The sequence below is a fragment of the Rhipicephalus sanguineus genome, chromosome 4, assembly GCF_013339695.2.
Source record: "Rhipicephalus sanguineus isolate Rsan-2018 chromosome 4, BIME_Rsan_1.4, whole genome shotgun sequence".
In the NCBI taxonomy this organism is placed as follows: Eukaryota; Metazoa; Arthropoda; class Arachnida; order Ixodida; family Ixodidae; genus Rhipicephalus; species Rhipicephalus sanguineus.
The window spans coordinates 15,137,446-15,153,531 of NC_051179.1; the positions used below are offsets into that span (position 1 = coordinate 15,137,446).

The 16,086-nt window shown below is 49.0% G+C and overlaps 1 protein-coding gene across 1 annotated transcript in view; it reads right to left on the reverse strand.

Moving 5' to 3' along the window:
- Positions 1-11,777: 11,777 nt before the first annotated feature.
- Positions 11,778-16,086, reverse strand: part of LOC119389458 (uncharacterized) — a 133,219-nt gene continuing 128,910 nt past the window's right edge. Inside the window, exons 13-14 of the mRNA XM_037656732.2 lie at positions 15,647-15,733; positions 11,778-15,159 (exon numbers count right to left, since the gene is read on the reverse strand). Of these exons, the coding sequence (XP_037512660.1) occupies positions 14,387-15,159; positions 15,647-15,733 (860 nt within the window). The 3' untranslated portion in view covers positions 11,778-14,386. The remainder of the gene's footprint in view (positions 15,160-15,646; positions 15,734-16,086) is intronic.

The window sequence follows — 16,086 nt, forward strand, 5'->3', positions numbered from 1 at the left end:
TAGTTTCACCGAGCGGTGCCAACCTGGACGACGACCTTTCGGGCTGCGAGAAGAAGAAAGACGGCTACGGTGCGACCTCTTAGCGCGTCACGCGAACGATATACATTTCCATTTAGACGAAGGAGACGCAGCCAACGCAGCTGACTTGCATATCGCACGCCGAGAAAGGGACCCGTCACCAGTGTTTCCTGACTGGCGCGTCTCTGTGTTCGCGAACGCTCTGGAAAGCCCTTGACACCGCATCGTATTTACTGATTTAACGACAGCTAGAGAAAGAGTGAAAACGATACTCTTACACATGCGAGAGTGCCGCGCAGCATTAAAATCCTCCTCCCGATTCAGCCGCATACGCTTATTTCTCATTTTGCTTACGCCTCTCGGGACCTCCACGAATCGGGAAGAGGGCGCCCGTTTCGCTTTCCATGCAGGAAGGTTTGAAGTAAGAATGTCGCTACCTGAAATTATTTTTACTTAGCGCGCTTTTCTTTCGCTTCTTTCTCGCTTTCCAGCCTTGAGAGTGCGCAGCGATAATCGCGAAAAAAAAAAAGGCCTTTTTCTTCATTTGTGGAGGGCACATTGTAATCTCAATTGTCAATAAACTGAAACTGAAACTGAAACTGTGGAAGCGAAAGATTTCTTTTTCTTCGCTCGTGAGCATCTGAAGTGAACGACGAAGTCGGAAGAAAGATGCGCGTCTTCAAAAGAGGTGGAAACACATTACGTTGTATTTATCTTTGAACAGTTAAGGATGACTTGCCGTTTCGTTGTAGCTGTGCGTGAAGTATTACCATTATTAACGCGAAATTAAGCACCCGGTGATTTCGATTTCTACAAAGAGTTCCCTAATTTCAAAATCGATGTGGTAATGAACGCACTTGTGTAGTCAGTGGTAGGGGCCGTCACATTTTCAGCTCGTTCGCCTGGGATGGTTAACATTGCTGACTTATATAATAATAATTCTGGGGGTTTTGCGTCCCAGAACCGCGTTATGATTATGAAGGTCGCCGTAGTGGATGGCTCCGAAAATTTTGACCATGTGTTGTTCTTTAACGTGCACCTAAATCTAAACACAGCAATGTTCCTGCGGCTGCTGCCTTAACGAATTACATGAACCCTAAAGCCCCTTTGGTCGACGAACCGTCGTTGTCAGTACCACCGTGGGATCATTGCCAAGTGACCACCAACAAGCCACTTGGATGTATCCGTCAAGAAGTGAATGTAAACTCTACTTCAAGATGCACACCGCTCGGCCCTTTATCTTTGACGCCTCAGGCACTTGAACTAAGAGCATATGTGGACGCCGGGTTGACATCTTCTATACTGCACACTTCCTTAGTGTGCCCATCTCACCCCCATGCCAACCAGACCTGCTCTTATGCATTAGACACTCCCATTACATCCGTACTAGCCAAGTTAGTTGCCCTCTGCGATGGTCTTGCCGCACTTCAACCGCTCGTCGAGATGCAACACCCATCAAGTGTGATCCTTTATACGGACTCGACGCAAGCGGTGCGCGCACTCCGTCGCGTAGACCTTTCTGTGGGTGTAGCAGTGCAATTTCACCGTTTTGCTGCAGCTTATCCGCGCCCTGTTCGAGTATGTTGGATTCGCCGGTCTAGTGTTCTGGCTCATGACGTGGCAGATGCCGCGTGCCATCCTGTAACCATCATGTACCCCTTACCTCTGCTCCTGCCGCCACCTTCTGACACTGTGGACATTCACAAAGAAAATCTTCGGCGCACCACGCGAGCCCTCATACCTCCGCGTGGTCATGACCTCCCGAGTGGACTTACTCGTCAAAAGGAGGTATCGCTCCGAAGAGTTCGCGTGAGTGCGGCTGTGACGCCTTCAATCCGTGCTAAGTGGGGATACAGCGACACAACTTCAAGCTGCCCATTTTGTCCTGCGCCGGTGCGGGAAGCAGACCTGAACCGCCTCTTATGGACATGCCCTGGGCTACAAGCAGCTCGTCGACGCCACCTGCGGCGTGCGAGACTTCAGCACACCAGGCCACCGGACTTGCAGCGATGGATATAGGTCACTCCTGGACTTCATGGAGGAAACACAAGTGCACCATTTCGTGTAATGTGTATTGATGCCGCAGGGCAAACACAATAAAAAAGTACACAGGCCCCAAGCATTTCACCTCCATCGAAATGTGGCCGCCACGGCCGGGATTCGATCCCGCGACCTTCAACATTGTTGACTGTCTCGCGCTCAATTAAAATTAAAGAAAGTCGCAAAATAGAAGAGCAGCTCAAATTAGCGGCTGCATTTTGTTCTGGACATTTAGTACACTGCTAAGATGAACCTTGCGCAAACAAACTTCGCAATGTTGTGCACCTCACTTCCAACGCAAAGTATGTCCGGCTTGATGCCCCCCCCCCTCCCTTAAACCCTCTCTTGTTTTATTGTTTCGATGAGCTTCGCGTTTTCGTTTATTATTACGGTTTTAAGGTTGCTGTGCGAAATCATGACATAATCAACAATATCGAGTGGTTTTTCCCACCCAAGAAATCACGATAAGTAAAAATTCAGCCATAATAACGAATGGAATGCACGTGTAGCCCACGATGTTTGGGTCAGGGAACGGGTGGGTCTGGGATTCGCTAATTTCTCAATGAATTGATTGATAGATTGTTCTGCGAAAAAGTAATTACACACTGTTTTAGAAGGAGCTACCTCGACACAAAAACAGTAGGGGAAAAGGGTGACAAGCAGACGTGAGCTCCTGAAAATCGCGCATGCTTTACAAGGTTGCAACGAGGTCAACGCAAGCAGATAGGTGGGATTATCCGGGTGATCAGATTGAAAGGCACATCAGTATCGCCGTGGTAGCTTATATAGCGGTGTAGCGCTGCTAAGAGCGAGGGCGTGGATTTTAATTCCCGTTCACGGCGGCCGCACTTACATTTGGGCGAAATATAAAGAGGCCCCCAATACGGCGTGCCTCGTAATCATGTCGTGGTTTTGAGACGTCAAACCTTGACATTTCTTTAAAGGTGCACCTGCACGACGAAGTTTTCTTGAAACATCAAGACAGGCACGCTGCAACCAAGCTACCAAAGAATGTATGTCGTCTTTGCTCTCTGTACGACAAAAAACTCCGAGTGAAAGTAGGGCCTCTAAGAAGACAGATCTTTGAAGACAACGCACTACTTTGCCTCATCTGTCTGCGACGTTGTATCCCGTCTCACTCGCTCATGTTGCGTGCGCATCCTATCCTTCGCATGAGCGATGGTCTCTACTTTTATGCGGATGTGGAAACGAGTTTGGTCGGCGCGTTTTTTGTTCTATATTATGACAGCTCAGGTGAGTTCGTGAAAAGCGAGAATCGCGCGCGCGCGCGCGCGCGCGCACACACACACACACACACACACACACACACACACACACACACACACACACACACACACACACACACACACACACACACACACACACACACACACACACACACACACACACACACACACACACACACACACACACACACACACACACACACACACACACACACACACACACACACACCACACACACACACACACACACACACACACACACACACACACACACACACACACACACACACACACACACACACACAAAAAGGAAGAGAGAGAGAGGAGCGGCGGTGCCCTCAATCAGCACCGAGACAGATAGATACATGCACGAGTTCTTGCATAGCGCGCCTGGTAAGCTGTTCATCTCTTACAGACAAGTTCTCCGAGAGGGGGACAGCATTTCTTCTCCCGCGGCGTTCGTATCCGACTGTCTCCCGCCGAGCGTTTCTTTCGCCGCGCGCAGAAACAATCCGTCATGGCGGGAACACGGAGACCACGATGCGGGGGCTCAGCCGTGATCCGTCTCTGCTCGTAATTCCGGGATGCCCGCCTCATTTCCCGCGATCGTGTGTGTCTGTGTGTGTGTCTTCCTCTTTCGCGTATAACATGGGTCGGTGAGGAGGGCGTAGACTCGGAACTAAGCACGTTGCACGCAGAGAATCCACCTGCGCATTCATATTTCTCATCCGAAAAAAAAAGAAAGGGGGGAGGGGCGAGTACGTTCGAGAAATTTTTCACTTGAAAGCATTTTCGCATAGTCGGGCTCAGCATCGGCCGCCCGTAAGAAGAAAAGAAAAAAGCGCAAGCTAAAAAAAATAAAAAAAGACCAATAAATTCTTAGTGTATCTGGTAACGATCTGCCAGCTATTCGAGTGCGAAATATCGAGACAGCTTGCGATTTTCTGCTTGCTCTAAAGAGAAGATTATTCAGAGGTGAGGATTGCATAGAAAAGATATACAGTCGGTTGAACGCGCGTTTTTCTCACGTTTTTTCATCCTCGATAAAAATTTAAATGATAAGTGTATGTCTAAGTATTGTACACGTATACGGTGTGATCTCTGGAGCTAAGTGAGCGACGAAATTTTATTTGGAGACTAAATGTAGCGGAATATTTCAGAATGAAGGGGGTATACCGTAAACATGTGTATTATTTTGAGCTATTTAGTCGAGTGGACTGAGGTTTCGGGCCGCGTTGGTTGCACGTTGCTCGTTGCATCTTACTTATTTGTTCTGTTGAAATTAAAATTAAGAGAGAGAGAATAAAGATGAAAGAAAGGCAGGGAGGTTAACCAGGGCTGAGCCCGGTATGCTACCCTGCACTGGGAAAGGGGGGAGGGGGAAGGAAAGGTGGAGAGAGGAGGAGAGAAAAGTCACTGTTGCCGTCGACGTAACGGCAGTTATGCGCTTGACATCACAGGCGGTGAGTCAGTCCCGTTGCTGAAACTAGAGAAGCGCATTCGTTGCTTTATGCAACTTGTATGCGCGGTCCCAAGCAACCAAATCTAGTCGACGGTGAAGCCATAGTGGTCCTGCTAGTGTTCTCAGGCAACAGACTTCTGAAGACTTGCGAGAACTGGAGTGATGGTGTCCAGCAGTTGCAACACGCTTCGAGCTATCGGTGTCTGCATCTTGCTCAGCAGCACACGAATAGCACTCACTAGGGTGTTGACCATGCCGACTACTTGTCTTTCTTCGTCCGTCAGTTCATGAGGTACCGATGAAGTGTCCCTTTATGTCGAAGCCTGATGTCGCTCATCAGGTGCATGCAGCTTTGGGAGTTCAGGCCAAGCGTCAGATGCATTGCTGGTAGAAGCGTCATTGTCCATTGACACGGCTGCGTTTGGTCTGGGTGGTAGAAACGAAGCGCCAGCTCCCTTGTCAGCAGAAGCGTGTTTGTCCTTAGACCCGACAGCGCTTGGCCTGAGTGGAAGAGGTGGAGGTGGTTTTGAACGTGGTTCGTGTGGCAACGAGGCTTTGGACGACTTTGGTGCACCGCCGGCGACGGGACCGTCGTCGCGTAATAGATGCGGCCGCCTCTCGGTGTGACAAGTCGTCTTTAACCCTTTTCTTCAGAACTGCTATCTCCCTTCGAATAACAGGGCAATCCTTCGAAGATGCATCATGGGGCCCGTCGCAATTTGAGCATTTGAGTATCGTGGCCTCGCATTTGTCCGTGGTGTGGTTCTCAGTGCATCGGGAACAAACGGTAGCGTTCCTGCACACACTACTCACGTGACCTAACTTCATGCACTTCCAGCACTGAAGCGGTCTCGGTACAAAAGGGCGAACTGCGTATCGGAAGTGGCCCACTTTTACGTGTGATGGGAGTGATTCGCCCTTAAATATAATCCTTACGCATCGTGACGTCCCGATACGACATACACTTGCTATAATGGTGTCTTCTGACGCAGGCTTGATCAGGACTGGTAGGTCGGTGTTGGTAACGGCTTCGTCAACATCATAAATTACCCCAGTGCTCATTTCTTTGCCCAACGGTATGTGAGAGCGGACTTCCATTCCATTAAGTTCTGTGACTTCGCGCAATGTGTCTAGCGCAGTTACGTGATTGACGTCAAACGCTAGGATGTTCTTGCGGCTGTTCACTCTGACCTCCTTTATTTCATTTAGTACCAGTGCCTCTAGCTGTACAGACACGGCTTGCCGGTTCAGACATGTCATGTTGTCACAGGCGAGAACTGGCGCGAAGAGGATGGTTCATACCTCGATATTCCGCGAAGATCGCGCGGTGGACACACTCGAATTGGCTGACGTGCTCAGGAATCGTCTCTTTGCCTTGTGGCTCCTCACCAGCTCGAAGGTGTCGTCGCCAGATTCCTCACTGCTGACATAGTAGTGCACGGTGTCATCGCTGTCAGTGTCGCTTTCGGCGCTGTTACGCTTCCTGGAAGCAACACCTGCGGGCATTCCGATGTCCGATGGTCGCGCGGGGGGCTCCACCTCCATCGCACACCAGCAGGAAATCGCACTTGACTGGTGAAATGTAAATTATTCACGAAAAAGCGTGGAACTCAAACACTCGCCGTTCTGCCATAATGACCAAAATTAAACTTATTAATATGCAAATAGCGCGAGATCAAATGAGTGGTCCCTTTCAATAGCTGTAATATAACGTGGTTCTGGAAGCCGATCATATCATCGCGGTGGTTTACGGCGCTTAAATATTTTGGCCATTTCCCTTGTGTGATGTTATTCAAGCGGTTCCACCTTTTCCACAGCCTTTCTTGTAGTGAACACTATGTTCGTGCATCGGTGTTTCACATTGAGTCGCTGCTCTAAATATGGGTGGACCAGCCAGAAGTTAGAAATACTGTAAAACAGATCCAATAGAGAGATGAGTGCGTGCTGGTGGCGCCATGCCAGATTTCATGGAAACATAACACGTGCCTCTTGTCCAACAAGCCACTTAACGTGTTTTATTACTGATGGGCATGTTGTGAACGTGTTATTGACGGTTCTGAGATGGCGTCTGATGTATTGACTGCGTGCATGATGTAAATAAGGATGACAATTACTATGCTGAAATGCGCATTTCACTTAAAATGATGCGTTTCAAAATTATCCTTCCAGTTTGTAAAATCCCAATCTGATGCCAACTGGATCGCTGACATATTAAGCATGGGTTCAAGAGAGTTGCTTGTTAGCCACGTTGGTATATGGTTACACTCAAGGAAAGCCACTAAAACGTGGAAATGGGGGAAAAAAACTGGAGAGGCAGAGAGCAGAGGCAGTGACACAGACAAGGCTAATGACAACTGACGTTTAATGTCGGAGGAGGCGTTTTTTATTTTGTCGACATTAAACGTCAGATGTTAGTAGCCATCTCTGTGTCACTGTATCCGCTCTCTGCCTCTCAGTTGTTTTCCCCATTTCCACGTTTTAGTGGCTTTCTCCGAGAGTAAGCATGGGTATTGGCCAGCATTAAAAGAAGGTTCGGTTTACCTTCAGAGTGTACCAACACTGGACTTGTGGAAGGGGTTCCTACCTTCCGTTTCTTTAATGCCCATTAACCTTGTTTTGACAGCTCTTGTCTACGGCTTTCCTAATGTAGGCATTCCGTCGCAGCAAAAGTATCAGACTGCACTTGCAATATATGTTCTATACATCGTCGGCAACGTGAGAAAACAGTTGACAACCTCATGTCGGCAATGCTGAAACAGTATAACTTATAGTTGTGAAAGACGCCTGGAACACGGGATGTTGCTGGAGCCAACGTTTCGAAAAGCGGACTCGTCTTCTTCAAGGCTGCGGCTGCAACAAGAAGACAAGTCCGCCTGCCGAAACGTTGACTGCAGCGACACCCCGTGTTCTAAGTGTTTTTCATCGCTTCAAGATTCTATTTCCCCGTGAATTCATACCTTAAAGTTATAGCTGGTCACTTCCTTTAAGCCTTCAAAGTGCACCTACGATAACGCCAGACGGAAACCGCTTCAACAGAGCCGTCTAACCGTGCTAGCCACACCGTCTGCTGCGGTCTCACACGCGCCGACCGGCGCCTTTGGTCAAGCGGTCAGCAAAGAGAGGAGCACAGAGGAAAAAAGGGACCGTAGCGATCCATCGTCCCCGCGCGAATCACCACATCCGCGCGTTGTCATCGTTTGCCTCCTGCCGCCCAGGGCGTTTATCTTTCATGCAGACGGCGGACGTCGCGGTTCCCACCTCACCCCGAAACTCCTCGCGTCCACAACGTCGCGCGGCGTCAAGAGAGAGAGAGAGAAAAAAAAATAAAATAAACGAGTTTATATGGACGCCGGGCTTGTGAAGTTCGTTTCACCCGCGAACGCTGGTTGCAGTTCGCATATTTATTCTCCTGGTGCTGCCACGCGAACCTGTCCAGAAGCGGCGAAGAATAAACGTCCTGCCATGGGGGCGCGCGGTTTTCTAAAGGAATGGTGCTCGCAATCTTTTTCACGCTCGCTACGCGTGTTTACCTGTTGCGCTGACGCGTGAAGGGCTTGTTGGCGATGATGTTCTATATACTGCTGCTCAGAAATGCTCTGCATTTTACCCTAGAAAAGCACGCACACACGTGTGTGCTGGCCCGCATCGCAGGCCAGCAAAGGGACGCGGGCATGGATACTGTTTTTTTAAGATCGACCGGGTTAAGCGATCGCTTGTGTACTACATGTACCCTGATAGTACCTTCTTCTTTCTTTCTTTCTTTCTTTCTTTCTTTCTTTCTTTCTTTCTTTCTTTCTTTCTTTCTTTCTTTCTTTCTTTCTTTCTTTCTTTCTTTCTTTCTTTCTTTCTTTCTTTCTTTCTTTCTTTCTTTCTTTCTTTCTTTCTTTTAATCTCGTCATCCCTTCTCTCCAATGTAGGGTAGCAAACCGAGCGCGCGTCTGGTTGACGTCCCAGCCCCTCCGCGGTGGTCTAGGGATTATGGTGCTTGACTGCTGGCTCGAAGGTCGCGGTATCGAATCCCGGCCGCGGTGGCTGCATTTTCATGGAGGCAAAATGCTAGAGACCCGTGTACTGAGGTTTAGGTGCGTGATAAAGAACCCTAGGTGGTCCAACTTTCCGGAGCTCTACACTACGGCGTGCCTCATAATCATATCGTTATTTTGGCACGTGAAACCCTGCCAATCATTTGTTATTGAAAAAGCGGGCGTTGGACTGAACCGTGGCTGTGTCAAGCCCTGTGGCACTCTCTTCTTGTCGATCAAGCGCGCGAAACACAGCAAGTACCGTCATGTCATATTTGAAATTGTAAAGTTCATTACTTATAATTCATAATCAATATGACGCTTGCAAAAAAAGCTACTCAGACAAATGTTTCTGAAGATTCGTCCATTCATTCTGAAACGTCTGTCAAGCGTATAAAAATTGAGACTTGAGCTAGTTGGTAGCTATTCACTTTAAAAGACTTGGCGTGCAAACACGGGCACACGAGAGGAGTCAAGGCACCCCAAAAGGCGCACAGCGGCGGAAAAGAAGGTACGCACAAAATTTTGTCTGCGCATTACCAGGCAAGAGGCGATACCTCTCAATCCGGCACGCGTGGTGGTCTACTTGCACGAGAAAACTGTTCAGGCAGTTGATTCTTCTTTATGCAAGTTAATCGACGGTTGGCTCACGCAGAGAAAGAATGAGCGGGTAATAGACAAGCGGAGGGACATTTGTTTCGTAAAACACACCAACAAATTTTCTGATTGCCGTATAGGTGTGGCGTGTAAGATTCTGTTTAGCTGCGACCGCTTCTACGAAGGAAAGGCGGGTCACTATGTTAATCAGAGTTGAGTGCGCGCCGAAATTCGATAAGTGCGCACTTTTATATAGGCACAGAATGAATAGATGCGTGTACTAGTTGAGGCCTGGCTTGTCGTTAGTAGTGGCAGCGCATGCGTGAACCAACCGTCGATTAACTTGCATAAAGAACAATCAACTGCCTGAGCAGTTATCTCTCACGTATACCACCACGCGTGCCGGATTGATAGGTATCGCCTGTCGCCCGGAAATGCGCAGATAAGGTTTTGCGCCTACCTTCTCTTCCGCCGCTGTGCGCCTTTTCAGTGGTTAGTCGGAGTTTGTGGTGTCTTGACTTCGCTGTTGTGTCCGTGTTTGCACGCCCAGTCTTTTAACGCGTCTCTCACGCAACGCCTCTCGCCCCGTATTTCGCTCTGTGTTCGTCTGGCCGTGCATTAAGAAGCATCTTGAAATACAATTCATACTAGTTACGTACATTATTTAACGTGCAAAGAACAGTGCATTGGTTCGGGCACATCCCGTACACAACGTTCGCATTTCATTTCGTCCGGAGCTACATCAGATAATGCAAAAGACAGTAGCGAGAGAGAGAGAGAGAGCGCATATGAGGCATGCGCAATGAACGGCCCCACAATTACGGCTGAGCAGAGCATAAGATTACTACATCAAGGTTGCCGAAACGGAGGATACAAAGGAGTCTGCATCTATTGACATTTATTTGGCAGCACGCGCAAGATTAAGAACGAAAGAATCCGGACACGGCGTAGCGTCGTTCCGACAAAGGCCTCATTCCCGAGTCATTTCTACAGTTCTGCTCATCCTCGGAACGAACAATGTAGATATCTTTCGATTTGCCTTTTGCGGGTAGGTTTGGATGTGCTTGCCGAGTGCCCAGCAATGGAATGGTCGCCGTCGTCATCTATTACACGAGGAGATGGGTTCAGCGTCCTCACAGGTTTCGCCCTCGCGCTAATAGACGCAGGCGAGTCGTCGTCTTTCATCTCGCGCTTCCCAGCCGTCTCCTAACCTCGCGTAGGCTGTCTCATACCAGCTCGCGTCTCTCCGAGATTCGATTGGCCCGTGCATGCGGCCCGGATTGCTCCCGTGTGATTTATTTTCTCCCACACGGTGTAGCCAGAACGCGGAGTTCTTTGCGCTGTCCGGTCTCCTTTGCGTCGCCTGATCATTTTGAAGTGTCATCATCTTTACGGTGAACAATAATAACACGTGAGACCTAACGGTCTCTAAAGATCTTGCGAAATGATACAATTGTCGTCTAGTTTCACGCGTATAATTTTTGCCGGCGCCGGGAAATCACTAGCAGTGTTGTAATAGGAGGTTGCGGTTTACTTGAAGAAGGATCAAACACTGAATGTTAACAGGTGTCCTACGTTTGTGGTTCTATGCTGTGTATGATCTGTGTGTACCGAATTCGTTCCCGTGACATTTGTTTTTGGCGTGACACGTTCAAATTGGTATCAAACAGCCACGCTGTTACTTAATACATTTTCACTTTGTCGCATTTCACTCGCCTCTCATTCGAAAAAAAAAAATGCACCCGCAGAAGCAGTGCAATACAAGCAGACGCAGATGCGCTGTATAATCGCTATGAGAATTCGCAACAAGACTTACCTGTGGCTTTTCTTTTAATAAATGTGCTAATAATTGCTACCTGCATGGGAATATATCCGTAACTATTAGGTCATTTGCGACTCATATCTCTCTATCCGGTTTTAGTGTCCTATTGACGACGCTGCAGTAGGAGGCTCCAGAATAATTTTAATTACTATGTCTACTTTGGCGTGTACTTTGGTATGTGCAGTTATTGCCATCCGCACCCACCGTATTGCGGCGGCGGCTGTCGGGGATCGAACTCGCGATCCGTGTCTGTGAGCAAACATACCATTAGTGCTAGACCACTGAATTAGGTTAAAAACTTGAAGAGCGTGAATATCATGTTGTGAAGGGGATGTGCCGGAGATTCGGAATAGCGCGTCGCAAAAATACATTGGCTAGTGGTGAAGAGAGAATTAGGTACTTTCCATGGCAGATATGTCCATGCTCTTATCAATAAATCGGTGCAGCAAAGGAAGCACAGACACAGTCCATGGCACCAAGCTGGAAGGCGAAGGCTCGCATCGTGAGGAATAATTGTTCTCTGCACCTCTCGCAGTTCGAGAGAGAGTGTATGACTACGAAAACCCAAGGACAACACAGCACTCGTTTTATTGCGCAGTGTACAAAACGCTTGCGTTTTGCTCGCTTGTTTCAACAGTGCAAATAGTCGAGTAATCGCCCTCCTTTCTTCCTCGCTTTTCTCGTGCGAAAAATGGAAGAGAGCCAAACAAGCTCAACGCAGCCTGAAGCAGATTATCGCGGAGCACGCGACCGGCGATAGCTTTTCGAGCATTCGTTGCGTTGTCTGGAAGACGCTTTCAGAAAGGGGTTCCCGCCGAAGCCGCTTAGCAATGAAAAAAAAAAATGAACAATAGAATGCGCGAAAAGAAGGGACAACAATTTTCGAGCTCTCGTGGCACGCGAGCAGCGCTTAGAACTGCTTTTTCGGCACACTCAGCGCTGTCTCTGATCTCGTTTCGGTTTTTCGCGTTATTTGTGGGGCGTTTCGCGTCTGCTCCATTTCTGCTCCGCTCTGTGTTCGTTCATTCGATTTTCTTGTTCTTCTTGGGCGGTGCAAGAGTGAAGGGGATCGTGCACAGCCTCTCCGAGATCGCGTCCTCTCGCAGGGATTTCATAGTTGAATCGCGTTATTTCTCCTTCTTTCCCGAGGTCTCGGCACTTGAGAGTGAGACAAGCGCTGCGTGGCGTCGTCGTCTTGTGCTCGGCTTTCAATCGCGTCTGCGACCCCGCGGGGCGCGGTCGATAACCGGCTTCCTCGCCTGGCGGAGTCGCACGCGCTCGAGAAACCTGTTGTGCGCGAGGTGCGCGCAGCAAGAAATAGAAAAAGGATTCCGAGCACGTTCTTCAATTTAGAAACGGGAAAGTAAAAAATTGGGCGAAAAATAAATCGACGAGGCAGTGATGTGTGCGCTCTAGTAGATCTACGCCGGCGCGGCGTTTCCGTGCTTATGGTCCGACTTATTTCTGTCCCGACTTTTTCGTATATAAGGGTTCTGCGCTTCCGTTTGAACGCGGAGGCGGACTCGGGTCGCGAACACAGGAGTACCGGTCGTGTGTTTGGGTAGGAAAAGCATCGAACGTGAAGAACCAAGTGCGGTCGTTCGATAGGGGCCGTTTTCAATGGCCTTCGCTTATCTTTTTATTCTGTCTTATCTCGGGACCTTTGAGGAACCACTCGGCCCAGCTGCAAGTAGCGCATGTAGCAGGGAAAAAAAAAAGCAAGGCCGTGTATGTGTTTGTGTAAAGGGTAGGGGAATGGAAGGGTACGAGCAGTGACACTACACAAAACTACTTGGAACTTGTCAAAACATCGTGCTCCACCTTCACACGGCATGTCGTTTCCAGCAGCGCTCGAGTCTCGACAACTCTGGGAAACACACGTTTGATGTGAGAAGGAGGAAGGCTATAAAAGTAGTCCAGTTGGAAAATTGCTTCTGGCGCTTTAAGTGTCACGCCTCCGCGGTCCTTTCGAATACAGCGCTAGTCTACGTCCTTTGAAAAAGTTACCTCTTGTTGATGTTTTACGTTATTCAAGCAGTGAAGTTGTGAGGTAGACACCATAAAAAGCGATGCGCTGAGTGCTCGGAGCTCACAGGTGGTGAAGTATAGTCGAAAGTTGCAGAGCGTGAACGTGTCGAACCAAAATAGCGACTGCTTTCAAAGAAGGCGATGAGCGCTGGTAAAATATATATTTTTTTCGTATAAATTATAGGAACTGCGTGCACACGCCATTTACACAGTGCGAGAGAGATTAAAAAATAATCTGTCCTTAGTTATCGTTCACGGACCTCAGCATGTTAAAAACAGCGTATCATATTCCTTAGACTTTATATATGAATTAGAAATTACTAGGTCGTCATATCCAGACCACTGTCAGGCCAAAAGTCAGACTAAGCGTTTCCACCGGGAGCCTTGGAATTGATTCGGCCATGTTCGAAGTGGTATAAAAGCAAGTAGCGTTTATGACATCACATCGCAAAAGTGGCGCCGAAGCGACGCGATGCACTAATTCCCGGTAACACGGTGCACGGTTAAGTTGTACACGGAGAATACAAATAAAGTAATTTCATTTCACCACCGCTTTTCTAGAAGTTCGGAAACAAGAACACAGCTTCTTGTCCGTCACATATGCCACATGACACTCACTAAAGCTTTGACGGTACCCATGTGGATGCAACATGCGTGGCCACACACGTCAGTATCGAGTCGCCATTTAGAGACCGTTTGCATTCGTGGGGAAATGGCTGTTTCGTCAGTCAGCACGATAGGTTGACTGAAAAAGATGGCGCGAAATGTGAAGCACTACGCACTTTTCCAACGACGCACACGCGTACGGCGCTTCTTTCGACATGATCACCGCAGCACGGGGTTTCCATCACGGCGACTACTGCAGCGAAGACGGGGAGAGCGCGAGTAGCTTAGCGTTCGCGAGCACTAACAGTGACACTGTACAGTGAATGCATTGCGTAGAGAACACAGCGCGGATCTTCATCATGGCGCAGCGGAGCAGCACACTGATGGATCCGACACCGGTTTGTTGACGGCTGTGACCACCACGTGGTGATGGAGCGCTCCGCAAAGCGTCCGTGAGGCGCAGAGGCCGGAAAAGCCGCGGTCAGAGGCGAACGACGGCGGCGAAGGCGAGCAGCAGCAACAGGACAGCGGCGGACACGACCACTCAACTGGCAGTGTGCGACGACGTGGAGTTTGAGAAGAGCAGCGGGTACAACAGTTGGTGACCCATGTCCCACGTGTAGATGGCGCCGTCGCTCGGGTTGTAGCTCACCATGGAGGTGTTGCGAAATGGGTTGCTGAAGTTGAGCGCCATCTCGAGCGCTTGCTCCTCGTAGAGGTCGAAGGCGAACGCGATGCGTGTGGACGCCTCGCTGACGCTATTCACGGCGTACAGGACGCCGCACACGATGAACATCTCGCCCACGGTGCGGTGGTCGAGCGTGAGGTTCCACACGCGTTCGGCTTGCATGGCGCGCTCGTGGAACTTGACGACGAGCGTGTTGTTTGTGCTGCTGCTGGCGTAGATGACCCAGAGGCCGTTCTCGTCGGCCAGGATGTCCATCGCGTTGTGCTGCGTCGCGTACAGCAGCCGACCGCTGGAGAAGTCGCGAGCCAGCGACAGCGCCGCGGTCGACTTGTTGCCCAGGTCGAAGCGCACGATGCTGTCAGTGTTCTCGTGATGGTAGAACAGCGAGTTGTTGTACACCACTTGAGTGTTGCCGCGAAATGCGTACGGCAGCGAGTAGCGGCGCGTGAAGTGGCCGTCGACGTACTCCAACAGCGTGGTGCGGTCGCCGTCCAGCGTCACCCAGAACTTGCTGGCGTCGAAGGCGCGCTTGAACGAGTCGCGCATCCATGCGCCCCACGAGGCATTGTTGTGTCGGAAGAGCACGGGCTTGCCCACCTTGACCAGGTAGCGGCGCTTCGCTCGGCATTCTACGCCCGTCGTTACGCCACCGGAAAATGAGAAAGACAGTGGAAGATTTCAGGCCAAATTTTCCTGAAGAATAGCAAAGCTCGTAGCATTTCTCTTGCAAGATAAATTATGTAAGGCGAACGACTGTAAAGAGGTATTCATTCATTTGCTGTTGTAGTGTATTTCCGTCTACTCAATATTTTGTTTACTGCATGCAAGCAAGATTTGTCCTGACCATAGATTTTGTTTTATTTGTTGTTGCCGGCAAATATATGTGTTATTTAACTTTAAATTGACAACACGCTAATGTCAATACACATTCGTTGCCTCCAATAATCCAATAAGTTACGTACAAACGAACGTGCACTGCACACGCGTGTTATAAGTAAACATTCAATAACAACGCAAAAAAGGTCATGTCAGTGCCGAAACTATCAATATAGCGTCGATTAGTCGCTGATATTTTCTGTTCAACTTTAACAAAAAGTAACAAATGTATTTGGTCACCTGTGTCGCGAGGTTTCAGTGGAAGCCAGTGGGATCTGTTGTAGACAGTTTCTATACTTTCAACATTGAAGAGTCCAGGCTTCCCTGCTGCAAAACATAAGGAAACAGCGTAATAATAGAAAAAGGTATCATAACGATTCCATGTGCTTGCTGACATAGCTTCTGCATTGCTGATTTCAATACATATCTCTTTATTCGATGACTATCTCAACGTACACTATTCGGCGCAAGTATTTACCAATACGACAAATAAATGTGCGTCAATGTTACTTCAAGGCTGTTCGTAAAAGTTGCATGCTTTTGCAATAGCACAAACGTGTAGCGCCATTATTGACCACAACAAATAGCCCTGCGTAGTTCCACTTCCTGTGGCACTAGGCCACAGGAAGTGAAACACACACACACACACACACACACACACACACACACACACACACACA